This window comes from Ursus maritimus, unplaced genomic scaffold (assembly GCF_017311325.1).
Source record: "Ursus maritimus isolate PB19 unplaced genomic scaffold, ASM1731132v1 scaffold_16, whole genome shotgun sequence".
Taxonomy (NCBI): domain Eukaryota; kingdom Metazoa; phylum Chordata; class Mammalia; order Carnivora; family Ursidae; genus Ursus; species Ursus maritimus.
Window position 1 is genome coordinate 1,730,142 of NW_024424008.1, and position 14,252 is coordinate 1,744,393.

The 14,252-nt window shown below is 39.1% G+C and overlaps 1 protein-coding gene across 1 annotated transcript; it reads left to right on the forward strand.

The window, feature by feature from the left end:
- The first annotated feature begins 9,199 nt into the window (after positions 1–9,199).
- On the forward strand, positions 9,200–11,181 carry LOC103680041 (putative olfactory receptor 52P1). Its single transcript, XM_008709568.1, has one exon. The coding sequence runs from the start codon at positions 10,150–10,152 to the stop codon at positions 11,134–11,136; it is 987 nt and encodes a 328-aa protein (XP_008707790.1). The 5' UTR covers positions 9,200–10,149; the 3' UTR covers positions 11,137–11,181.
- The last annotated feature ends 3,071 nt before the right edge of the window (positions 11,182–14,252 follow it).

Consider the following 14,252-nt stretch of genomic DNA (forward strand, 5'->3'; position numbering starts at 1 on the left):
GGTTTCCTTGATTTCTCCAGATACTAGAGGGCACTGTCATTTCTTGGCTTTTAGCCTTCTTCCTCCATCTTCAAAGCCAGCAAGAGTAGGTCCTTCTCACCCTGCAATCTCTCTGGTTCTCTCTCTCTTTGGCTTTTCTTTCACTTATAAAGACCCTTTTGATTACATTGAGCCCACTTGGAAAATCCAGAATAATCTCCTCATCTCAAGGTCGACCATTGACCAAACTTAATTTCACACTTAACTTTAATTTCCCTTTGCCATGTAACCTAAAATATTCCAGGGATTAGGACTTGGACATTTTTGAAGGGTGTGGAGGCATTATTCTGCCTACTGCATAGACCATTAAGTTTTGGGTTGCTTTGTTATGTAGCATTACCATGACAAAAGACATCTAAAGCTAATGTACTTTAGCATATTACAAATATTTTATTATTTATAAATTATAAATATTATAAATTATAAATATTATTATAAAATACTTATGTTTAGTATTTAAATTTTGGCCTAGATAATAATCAAGAGATTTCTTATAGGTCCTCACTGTGTAGAACTTCACCATCTCTGCCTTCTGTCCATTAAATGCCAGGAGGTCAGAGTCCTTATTCTCTTTGAGACTCAATTAATGACTTAAATTTAGCATATATTCTTCTCACACACGTTGTTTCTTTAATAATTATGAATGAGCTATTAAAATGTATTGCTTGACTTTATACATGTGTTTAAACATAGAAGTCTTACTGTATAACATTTTCATGCAGTATTTTGCATAATCTAGCTCTAGATTTTATCTGTAACATAACATTCCATCCTTTTAATATAATGCAACTTTTCAAAAATTTTCATGTGAATGTTTTAACTTTTGCTATCACAGATAAAGAACATCCTTTTTATGTCTCCTTTTACAAGAGGTTTTCTGCATTAGTGTCCTAATCGACCTGCAATAATATGCCTTTTGTGATAATAAATAAGTTACAGGTATGCTGAGCTATTGATCTTCTCAGTCTTATGGCAGCTGGGAGTGGGATGGGGCGGGAGTGGGGTGGGAGTGAGGTTAGAAATAGGGGGGTTAGGACTGGAGTTGGGGATAGAAATGGAACATTATTATGGAGGCTGAGCTGTCTCCAATTATGAGAAACTTCATTTCTTTATACCATAATGCTGTAATTTTTCTTTTCTTGAAGTTCCATGGTATTACAATGTTGGAAATATCCTACAATATAATATATACAAGGAAACAGAGTTGCTTTACTCAAGTGTATGCGTACTTTCACCTTTACTACATACTGTTAAATTTCTCTCCAAAATACTTCTGTCACCTTACACATTCATCCACAATATTTGAGTGTGTTCATGTCCCTATATTCTTACTAGCACTTGGTGTGGCCTAATTTTTTTAATCTGATGCATATGAAATGGCATCTAATTGTTATTTACAATTGCATTTTTCTTCTAAATTTATTAACCACATGAACTTTCTTTCTGTGTATTTTTCCTATCTTTTTAAATGGTTGTTAGTCTCTTTAAAAATTGATTTAGATTAATTTTAATTTTATGTTTGTAAATATATTATCACTTATATCTGTTTCAATAGTTTTCTCCTTATCTATTGAATGTTGTTATTCCATATCATGCTAACATAAATCACGAAAAAGTGAACTGTATCAATTGCTTTGTAGGAGCCAAGGCAGAATGCCCCCAAGGTGTGCCATTTCAGCGTGCAGATTATGCTGATCTGAAAACAAAGAAAGCCTGGAAAATTCAAGAAGAAACTTTGACCACTCCCTACAACTGCCTAAAATAATTGGGTAGAGGACCTGCTTCAGGGAGAGATATCGCCATAATTAAATTTGATTTTTCCTGTTAACCTGTCTCATGTCAATTTGATTCTTAGTCCAGCTAGAAGAATCCTGAAAGGCAAAGGAATTTCTCCCCCACCCAGTGTCATTTCTGATATGCACATTTTTGTCTTACTTTTCTTAATTGTCCAGGATCATCAAGATATAAGCCTGTAATATTTCAAGAATTTAACCCATCTAGAATGTTTCATGTCTTTGGATCATGAAATGATCATATTCATTATGTTTTAAAATACATTTTTTAAATTAAAGAGATTATTTTTTTTGTTTGAGAGAGAGAGAGATAAAACATGAGGGGGAAGGAGGGGCAGAGGGAGAAGCAGACTCCCCACTGAGCAGGAAGCCCTATGTGGGGCCAGATCCCAGGACCCTGAGATCATGACCTGAGCTGAAGGAAGATGCTTAACCAACTGAGCCTCCCAGGGGCCCCTGTTTTAAAATATATTAATAGCCAACTCCAACTACTGATGAGTACATCCTGTCCTTTCTGATTATTAATGGCATACATGTCAAATAAATGTGTGGGTCTATTTCTGGGCTTTTCATTATTTTACAAATGTTATTTAATAATACTTTATATCCAGTAGAGCAAATCTCCTCACCTTGCTATTGCAAACTTGGCTATTATTAAATTTTTATTTTTTAATACAAATGTTACTGTTTAACAAGTTCTACAGAATTCCTTTTGGAGTTTTAACTGGGCTTACATCTAATTTACAGATCCATTTGAGGAAATTAGACATCTTTAGGGTGTTAAGTCTTTCATCCAAGATCATGGCATGATGTTCTCTTTAATCACATATAAATAAAATGTAAATATATAGCAATAAATATAAAATTCACTAATAAACTCTCACATTGTTCCCTAATGTTTAAAATTTTTCCATCTCTTTATGTGGACTTTGTATATGTCAATCTTGTTGAACTCTCAATAGTCTACAAATTCTCTGTAGATTCTCTTACTTTCAACACAAATACTAATATTCACACTTCTTATTCCTTTTATTTTTTTAAGATTTTATTTATTTATTTGAGAGAGAGCACAAGTAGGGGAGAGGGGCTGAGGGAGACAGAGAGAGAGAAGCGGAGTATCTGCTGAGCAGGAAGCCTGCCATAGGGCTCTATCCCGGGACCCTGGGATCATAACCTGAGCCAAAGGCAGATGCTTAGCTGACTGAACCACACAGGTGCCCCTCTTATTCCTTTTATTATTAGTTTCCTTTCTGATTGCATGGCTGTGACCCCCAGTACATTGTTCAGTATGGAAGGAGTAGGAATGCTAGTGGATTTCTTTGTAGTTTTTCTTTAGAAGCATTTATAAATACTTCCAAATTTTCACGATTTATTACACACTTCTAATTGTTTGACTTGCCACTACCTGACACCACTTGCTTCCCATTATATTTTCTTGAAATGTGTATAGTTGGTCGAAGATTTTATACTTATTTTCATTGGGTTTTTGTAGTAACACCATGTAATACTTTCATATTTGCCATTTGTGATTTATGTCTGTTTTCCATTTCTAATATTTATTTTATTTGTCCTTTTTCTTTTCCCAAACACCCTAAAGTCCTGAAAGACATACATCAATAATACAATGAAATAAGAAAACACATTAGTTTCTGTATCAGTCAGGGTTCAACCAGAAAAACATAACTGAAAACAAAAACAGAAAAACATAGTGAGATTATAAATATAGATATAGAAGCAAATACAGATATAGTTCTCTTCAGGAGAATGGCTTATACGGTACTCGTGCTGGCCCAGGAAGTCTGCAACCCACGAGGCAGATGGTCCGGAAGAAAGGGTCGCAGCAGGCTAGAGCCACCCCAGGCATGGACTGAGCCTGTTTTCCACAGTGCAATTCTCTCTTTCCCCTAGGAAGACCTAGGCCCCGTTTAAGGCCTTGCAAGTGATTAAGAAAGGCCCACTCAGGTTAATTCCCCTAATTTAGAGTCAACTGATTGGGGTGTGTTGGCACATCTATGTAGCACCCACATGAGTGTTTGAATCACTGAGAGCTGCATGTGTGACACACCGTGACTGCTGCTTCCCTTCCATCCTCTTACCCTCACTAGAGACTATGTCTAGTGGCCCACCGCATATGGAACATGCCAGAATGGAAATTCTGGGGGGTGTAGTTTAGCCTGCCCAAGCTGACCCACCACAGCACTATCATAGCCTCCGCAGAATGCACCACCTGGGACTTTCCCTGGAACTTGCTGGCTTGTTCCGGAGAATGAACAAAGACATTATTTATTTCTTCCTCATTTTATTTTTATTTTTTCCTTTCACCTACAAGAGTGTGATGAATTGAAGGCTTTCTGGAGGCACTTTTAGCTGTAGGCAAATAGGACGTTTCAGGGGATGTTTCTGTAAAAGGAAAGCTGCTGCAAGCCTGCTCTGCTCTGGGTTTTTTAAGTGACTTATTTAAAGATGTTTGTGGCAGCTACACTACCTGATAGAACACATCAGGAGTGCAGACCACACTGGGAAAAAAAACCCAACTGAAATTTGAGCCAAAATTTTAATATTCTTTTTCTTAGAGCAGTGGTTCTTAAAATGGGATCTCCTAGCCAGTTGCATCAGCATTAATTGCGAAGCCATCTACTCCAAATTAATTGAATCAGAAATTCTGTGGGTGTGGACTAGCAACTTGTGTTTTAATAAGAGCTACAGGTAATTTTGAAGCACACTGAAGTTCAAATACTGCTGGCTTAGAGAGTCTCAGGAGCTAGGATCAACTGTATGCAGCTGACCAGAATTTAGTTCTGGTCCAGTTGCAGGGACTGCCCACGGTGAGGATAGATCTACTTCAATATGTTGTGATTAGAGGAGAAAATGACCAGAGCAGTATTTGAAAAGGTGATGAGAAGACCAAGTCCTACAGTTAATTGTGGACGGAAACCATAATTTTGCAAAGATAATATTTGGAAGTTTCCCTGCATCATTTGGGGTCCTAGATGATAGCTGGGGCTGGTTTTCTGGGAAGAGGAGTTTAAGATACTTGTTCATGATAAGAAAGAGGCTTGTGATGCACGATGGAGTAAAGTGTATGAGTGGTGAGGCTATGCCAAATAAATTCTCTGTGTATGGAAGTTTTGGCCAAGAGTGAATTAGACCCAGAAAAAAAACTGGGTTATGGATTAATGCAAAGAAATTCTCTAACAACACAATTTACTGAGATAAACACAATGAATATAGATTCACAGCAAAGGACACCAGGAGATATAAGTTTGATAATGTTTAATGTGTAAGTCTTCTCAATATAATTATTTCTTATGGTAAAAAACTGCTTTTGGCAATTCACATCTTCTATCAATGAGTGTAATTTCCTATTGAGTTCCATCAGCAGCTTGCTACATCTTGCATGGATAATATTAAAAAAAAAAAAGGCAAGACATCTCACAAAGCCAGTCATCCTGCAGCTGTGTAACAATGGCCAGTCCGGGGACATATACAGTAATAGTGGAGTCCCAGGAAGGAGTAAACATAGCAGAAGAGGCCAGGGATAATCACCGAGGGCAAGAGGAAGGAGAGCATGTCCCAGAATCCTTGGGGAATGAGGCTGCATTGGAAACAGAGAGGGATTCAGATCAGATACCCACAGTCCCTACAGCCTCAGTGCCTCTAAAATGTTAGGTGCCCTTAGATAAACAGTGTCAGCACTAAGATGTGGAGGATTAAAACCAAAACAAAATTTTAAAAAGTGCTCCAAGAGAGTAGACTGCAAATACTTTTTTCCTGCCTCTTTAACAAAAGCCTCTGCTCTCTCTTCTACATTCTCATCTGGTCAACCAGAAGACAAGAGCTTAGCTGCTCAATTTCCTAGGGAACACAGAAGCTCCCTAGATGGCTCCAGGCATAAATCCAGTGCAACCCACTGAAATCTCTGGGGGTCCTTTAAGATATGTCTCATCATTATAACATCCTCTCAGCTCAACATTCAGATAGTTGAGGGTGGGAGACTAGTTATGCTCTTTCAGTCTTCTGAGGATGCTTCCAAACTGCTGTGCCTTCTCATTTCTGCTGTCCTGGAGTCATGTGAGTTTGGGCTAGGGAAAGAGTCTGGAAAAGATATTTCTTAGTCCTCAAGAGAAGTCTATCTGTGCAGTTGGTGGTGGGAAGTTTACTTCAAAGCAGGAAGGGTATTTAGAGGCCAGGAAAGGGGATGTTGCTGAATAACACCCCTGTGTGGTCTGTATTAGAGTTTTAGTTAATAGGCTTCCTACAATAAAAGTTTTAGTTTGGCATTAGGCCAAATAGAAAGAGGAATGGAGTGGAGAGCTGCCAGCAAAGGAAGTAGCAAGTGATATGTCAGCCAGAGCAGGGAAACGGGAGGTGTTGCAAAGAAAGTTGAAGACACTTACTATGATATTCCTGAAATTACTAATAAGAAATACTTATCCACTAAGCATTTCAGAGAAATGTCTGTACCTAGTGAAATAGACAGACACTGTATCAATACCAAGAACTTGGGCAGGGGAATCAGCGGGACCTTAATGATTACCTTAAACATGTTCATGGTCTAGGGTTCTAAAATGATGGCTTTGAGCTTTTTCAGCCACCTTTACCTGTGCTCTTGTGCAGACACAGTGACAACCTTTGGTCTGTGGCGCAGTTTCAGGCATGGAAAGTCTTCTCTCTCCCCAGTCTTCTCCCTGAATTGTGATGTTGGAACTTGTATCTTACTGAGGGCATTGGCTTTAATGTCACAATAAGAATTGGATCAGAGATTGAGTCAGAGGGACAAGTTCACACTGGAGTATGAGTAAGAATGGTCATACATATTTATCAACATCATAGACTACTTTATAAAGAGATGCTGTGAGACTAAGAGACTCATTCCTGTGAGTTGGATGGGGGTGGTGATGAATGTGGGTGAGTTGCTAAGAGAACAGAGCCCTGTGAAGGGGTTGGTGTGTGTAAAATTGGGATCCCTCAGAAAGAAACCACAAGAACGGCAAGTTATGTTCACTTACTTCCGGCCACTAATCTAATCAAGTGATACGTGGTAATCTGTGCTCCGTCCAGCTTCTACAAGAAAAAAACCATAAAGCATGGAGTCCGAGACCTAACACACAGAAAGCAACCTCACCGAAGAATCATCAGGTTAAGCCTCCTGGCTATGGGTGAGTGAGTTTGTGAGCCGACTGAAAACCGTAGGAAAGTCTGGCAAAAACGAAGTGGTTGGGTGGTGTTGCTGCTTGTGCACCGGACTCCTGCTCCATTATTTATGTTGAGCTGCTCAGCTGAGCAGAGCTCCACATTCACTCATCAAGCAAATCTGTGTCATAGAAACCAGAGCTGGGTGTGTCCAGGTTAGGCAAGAGCAGCCAGGGGAAGCTGTGTTCCAGTCCCCTAATGATTGCCATGTGACCTCAGAGGGCATACAGAAAAAATTACAAAGAATATTAATTTTATCAGCAAGCTTGCTCTGCAACTGGACAGTTCTCATTACATAACTGTTCATGCGGAGACTAGAATCCAGATGACCTAGGACGCTGTGGGAGGATTCTGTATTGGAGATGAGATCAATTTTGTCTTAAAATAAAGGCAATGATAATAGTAAATGACATTTATTGATACCTTCTATGGGCCACAAACTTTACTGGGTACTTTTAAAGTTTTTCAACAACCTTACAAACTATTATTATTATGAAAAAACAGGTTGAAAAAATACATGATCTTAGAAGAAAATTGATTTGTCCAAGGCAGCACTGGCAGTAAGAGGTAAATATGAGGATTTGTTCTCAGTTTCATGGATTCCAATGTCTAACAGCTTTTTTATATTTGTTTATTTATTTATTTATTTATTTATTTATTTAACCACCACACCTTTCTGCTTTAAAAACTCAAAGGTCCTATGCTTCCAAAATATCCTACGTCTTTAGAGAATATGTCAAAGCAAGCATGATATCTGATTGTATTCCTGTCTGAATATTAGATGGAGATCTAAAGAGCTCAAATCACATCAATAATAGTCACATTTTTTAGACAAGCTAAAACTTTCACCTTGAAATGTTTTTCCTTAGGGAAGACAAGACCCTTTGTCAAACTGATCAGAAATTTAGGTCTTTGCTAATTCTGCCCTCCTACCTAGGCATAAGCTCACAGAGCCCTGTGACCAATGAGAATCTTTGTATGCACCTGCGGGTAAAGCTACATTTCTCTCTCTTCTGTGGAAGTTATGTGGCTTATTGGCCCTGAGCTGTAATTAGCATACCATTTGTCACCAACCTCCTCTGTTAGTCCTTATTTCTGAGAAAATAGTTGATTTTGTTTACCAACATGTTTGGTCTATCTGGTAATTTTCTTTTCTTTTCTTTTCTTTTCTTTTCTTTTCTTTTCTTTTCTTTTCTTTTCTTTTTTTTTGTCTCTTAAACCCACCTAAATGGTAATGAAAGCTCTTCTGTGCAGAAGATGGAGAAACTTCCCTGATTTTTTCTCCAGTGACTGCACACACAGTATCTGGTCCATTAAAGAATAGGAGCATTTACTTCTTTTTTTTTTTTTTTTTAAGATTTTTATTTATTTATTTGACACAGAGAGACAGACAGCAAGAGAGGGAACACAAGCGGGGGGAATGGGAGAGGGAGAAGCAGGCTCCCAGTGGACTAGGGAGCCCGACGCTGGGCTCGATCTCAGGACCCTGGCATCATGATCTGAGCCGAAGGCAGACGCTTAATGACTGAGCCACCCAGGTGCCCCTAAGAGAGTTTACTTCTATTCTCATCTGACATACACAACAGGAGTGAGAAAGAGTTATAGGGACGCCTGGGTGGCTCAGTCCATTAAGTGTCTACCTTCGGCTCAGGTCATGATCTCAGGGTCTTGGGATTGAGCCCCATGTCGGGCTCCCCGCTCAGTAGGGACCCTGCTTCTCCCTCTCCCTCTGCCCCCTTCCCTGCTCATATTTTCTCTCTTTCTCTCTCTCTCTCTGAAAAATAAATAAAATCTTTTTTAAAAAAAAATGAAAGAGAGAGAGTTGTAACAAGGACTCAATTTCCCTTTGATAGCTGTCTTCTAACACCCTAAATTTCCCAGAATCAGTGGCTTTTTTTGTACTGATTATTCTAGTACTCGTTATCCAGGCTCTAGAATAAGGATCATTAAAGAGGAGGTTCACATTAAATATTTGTGGTTGAACTCATAGAACAAATTTCTGGGCAGTGAAGTTCTTATTCCTGTTTTGAAAACTTCAAGTTAAAGTGATTTCTCAGCTTTTATCTTAATGACTAGATTTTTGTTTCTATCTCATTACCATCATGGTTTCACATGTTCTGGATGCTTCCTTTGAGCTTAAGTACTTCCCATTGTAGGCTGTGTCCTCTTAGGAAGAGGAGGTCTGGGAAAGGTGGGAGAAAGAGTAGTATAAGATTTTTCTTCAACAGAAGATGAGACATCACCATCCAGGCATGAGTGAAAGTAGTTACAAATCACTTCTTGACATTGTGGAAGAGTGAAATTGAGGATTTGGCTACATCCTTCATTTGAAATCACCAAGAACCACGGTTACAATGTGAATGAAAGATTAACCCAAGAGTGGACTGTAAAAGGTTGGAAGTTTCTCTTTTAGAAATAGGATGAAGTCCAACAAGGGTTAACTTGAGCATCTTGGGAAGTGGAAATCAGACATGTGAGGGTGGATGGAACATCTTAGGAATTAGAAATATAAGTTGATCAGGAATATGTGAAAATTCTTCTTGGCTAGTGAAAGGAGTGGAAACAACTATGATAATAATAAGATCAGAAATAATTTCCAAGCACTGGGTCCCAAACCAGAATCCATTCTAGGTTGAAAAACAAGAACAATATCCAGCTCCATCCAGTGATGGCACTTTGCACTCTGGACTGACAGTCCCACCGTCTCTCTTCCCATACTTCAGAAAAGAGTGCGTGTGTGTGTGTGTGTGTGTGTGTGTGCGTGTGTGTGTGTGTGTGTGATATTCCTGGGAAGAATGGATGAAGTTCATACCTTTCTTTAATCTTAGCTAGAAGACAATTCGGATTTCTTTAAATGCCTGTGTGAATCTTTTTTTCACATTCATTTATTTTCTTTAACAAGTATTATGTATCAAGTACTATTCAGAACTCTGTACAAATATTAACCAATGCAATTCTCTTAACAACTCGAGGGGACATAACTTTTTTTATCCCCATTTAGAGATGATAACACTTGCCTAACATTATATAGCTAGGAAATGTCATTCAAGGCTCATTCTTAACTCTGTTCTGTGTTGTCTTTTTAGGTAATGTGATACTGTGTGGGGGTTTCTGACCAGAGAAGATGCCCAGAGCTTTTGTCCAGCCCATGGAGTCTCCTAATCACACTAACCTGGACCCTTCTGTTTTCTTCCTCCTGGGCATTCCAGGTCTGGAACAATTTCACTCGTGGCTCTCACTCCCGGTGTGCTGCCTGGGCACAGCCACAGTTGTGGGCAACATCACCATTCTGGTTGTTGTTGCCACTGAACCAGCCTTACACAAGCCTGTGTACTTGTTCCTGTGTATGCTCTCAACCATTGACTTGGCTGCCTCCTTCTCCACAGTTCCCAAGCTTCTGGCCATCCTCTGGTGTGGAGCCGGACACATCTCTGCCTCTGCCTGCCTGGCACAGATGTTCTTTATTCATGCCTTCTGCATGATGGAGTCTACTGTGCTTCTGGCCATGGCCTTTGATCGCTATGTGGCCATCTGTCACCCACTTCGCTATGCTACTATCCTCACCGACACCATCATTTTCCGAATTGGAGTGGTAGCTATGGTGCGGGGCTCCATACTCATGCTCCCATGTCCCTTCCTCATTGGGCGTTTGAGCTTCTGCCAAAGCCATGTGATCCCCCACACATACTGTGAGCACATGGCTGTTGTGAAGCTAGCATGTGGAGACACCAGGCCTAACCGTGTGTATGGGCTGACAGCAGCACTGTTGGTTATTGGGGTTGACTTATTCTGCATTGGTCTTTCCTATGTCTTTATTGCACGAGCTGTCCTTCGTCTTTCATCCCATGAAGCTCGGTCCAAGGCCCTGGGGACCTGTGGTTCTCATGTCTGCGTCATCCTTATCTCTTATACACCAGCCCTCTTCTTTTTTACCCATCGCTTTGGCCGCCATGTTCCACTCCATATTCACATTCTTTTGGCCAATGTTTATCTGCTCTTCCCACCTGCTCTTAACCCTATGGTATATGGAGTTAAGACTAAAGAAATTCGGGAAAGGGTTGTCAGCGTGTTTCAAAGGGGGCAGGGAACTGGCGTCAAGGTATCTGAATGATCCAGAGGTATAGAAGGGACTTGGTCCAAAAAAGATTTTCAAGATTAAACAATCTTCAATATTTGAGATTGGAAAGAGGTTTTAGTCTTGCACTGATGTCCTCTACAGGACCTCCTTTATTATTTTTTTAAGATTTTATTTATTTATTTGACAGAGATAGAGACAGCCAGCGAGAGAGGAAACACAAGCAGGGGGAGTGGGAGAAGAAGAAGCAGGCTCATAGCAGAGGAGCCTGTTGTGGGGCTCGATCCCATAACGCTGGGATCACGCCCTGAGCCGAAGGCAGACGCTTAACCGCTGTGCCACCCAGGAGCCCCTCTACAGTACCTCCTAAACCATTTCTAAGAATAATAATAATAATAAAAATCACAGAGGAGGTCAAATTAGTTCGGAATCCTTAACTTCCTTCCCAGAAGTATAACCTAAGAAGGTTCTTCCAACCTAGGTCAGAAGAGCCTCTGCCTAGTCATAGAAACTTCCCTCACTTTCTGGTCCTCTCCTAATACAGTGGGCATGGATTTCTAACCTCATACTTCACACTGTAGCTGCTGTGTTACCATCTGTAAGGATCAGGAGATAGGACATACAGCCACAGTTAAAGAAAGTAGACCTGCCAAGTACTTACATACTTTTGCATAAATATTATATTTTCTCCATTAACACTTGAAACCAAAAGAGGAGAAGGAGTCACCAATACCCACAATATTAGCAAATGGGAGAGCTAGGGCTTGAAACCTAGAATCTTCTGGTACAGAACAATAAGACATCTATGGATGAGAGCATAGGCTAGGTCAGGAATAGCCCTTCATTTCTAAATGGGAATATTCATCCCACGGATATATTCTTGTCTCCACCCTCCAGGGAGCCGATTTAATTCCAACTGACCTGGATGTTATTCCCTGAAAAGCAATGTCCAAATATTCTTACACATTCTTACAAGGGCCTCCCAGAGGTCATTGACTTCTATCTCTAAACTTACAAAGGACAGTCACTTACATAAACCAATAGATGAGGAAGCCTTAGCCATTCATTCGTCCATTTATTTAGCAGGAAAAGGGAGCCATCCCACAATGCCAGGTAGAGGAGACACAAAACCCCCTGCTGGGAATTCATAGACCCTCTCTCCCTTGAAGAGTATCAGTCCTAAGGGCTGAACACTAGGACCAGCTTTTTAAAGCTTCTCTTCCCAAGAATATGAATATTTTGACTGTGATACTTCACACAGGTGGGGAGAAATAGTTTTGAAATATTACAATTCAATAAAATATGCTGAATACTGTCCGGTTTTCAAAGGAAAGAAAATCATTATGTTGTTCTAGAGGAGGATTGTCAGTGCAGGGGTGGTACTGACTTGATTTTTCATTCTAATCCTCAAATTGAGATATTCTTAACAGATTAGAAAGAATTTTAGACAATTCTAAACACCATAGTTCATCAGCTGACTTCCAATTTTATGCTTCAGATCTATAATCTCGCCAGCATACAAACCCTACATCCCAACTCTGGGACGCTTCTGTACTCTGTATTTTAAGTTCCTATCCTCAGAGTGTGGATCAGTCTTGAAGAAAGTACACAGACATGCAGACTGCAAACACTGTTTGCTCACAATTTTGGATATCAAGTAGGAACCTATTGCTACGTTGCTATGCTTTTACCTGCTGCATGCTTTGAAATAGTGTTTATCATTTTTGGTTTTCTTATGTATCCCATGCCCCTCATGGTTGCCATAGTCCATTCATTCTTTGTCTGTAAAGAAAAATGACATGATTAGAAGTAAACTACCTCAAATTCTAATCTTCACATTAACTTTTGACATCTATATGCATTGTTTCCTCCTTTATTACTGTACATATTTATTACTAATTCCTTTTTCTGATCAAGGAAGCTTCACAAAAAATGCTCTAGGGAGCTCAGACCATAATTCACTTCTTCTAGTTCTTATTTCTACAAGCGTTTGAATTTATTGGTACATTGACCTAATAGCAAAATTTCCCTTGACCTTTTTAATGGAAGTTTCTGGAAAATATTTTTGGATCTAATTACTTCTGCTTTCTTGACTCCTATTCCTTCCTACATTATAATCTGACTTCAACCACAAATTAAAGTTTCCAGTGAAGCATCTGTCACCAAAGCCACCGGTAATCTTTTCCAACTGGACTTCCTTACAACACTTTGTATTATTGACCATATCTGCTTCTCCGGAATGTCTCTGCTGTGACATTTGTGATACCACACAATCCTAGCTTTTCTTCTTCTTCTTTTTTTTTTTTAAGATTTTATTTATTTATTTGACAGAGATAGAGACAGCCAGCGGGAGAGGGAACACAAGCAGGGGGAGTGGGAGATGAAGAAGCAGGCTCCCAGCCAAGGAGCCCGATGTGGGGCTCAATCCCAGAACGCCGGGATCACACCCTGAGCCAAAGGCAGACGCTTAATGACTGCGCCACCCAGGCGCCCCAAATCCTAGCTTTTCTTCTATGTTAATAATATTTTCCTCCTTGTTCCCAAAGAAATTATATTAGGTCAAAAAGGAAGCTTCAGTGAGGTCCATAAGGAAGAAATAATTTTAAAAATTCAAAACTGAGCACAATAAGGCTAGATATTAAAAAATAAAAGTCACTATCTTTAGCTATTCAGCAACTATAAATTCAAATGTCATTGACATATCCATTTCTTCAACAAAATTAGTATAGATGTTCTGAAGATAAACTTGTTCTTGGCATGACAAAATGGAACCTTTATTTGTTTTAAATAAATAATAGAGTGTCATATATGATTCATGAACAATTATATTTATTGTAGTATTTTTATTAAATAGAAAAGCCGTGGATATCAAATAATAGAAAAAATACTTAAATAAATTCTATTCATCTATTTAATAAATATTTTACAGTCTTAAAAACCTTCTTTTGAAAGAACATTTAATATGTTAGTTATTCACTCTTAATTATATAAAAACAGCTAAATATGTGTAATAATGTAATATTCCATTTCTATTAAAGCAATACCTGAGCATATATCCATGTTAATAAATTTAAAAGTATATATTGGTAAATGTTATTTCAATGGAGAGACAAATAAATATATTTTAAAAGGTTATTTTAAAAGAGTAATTT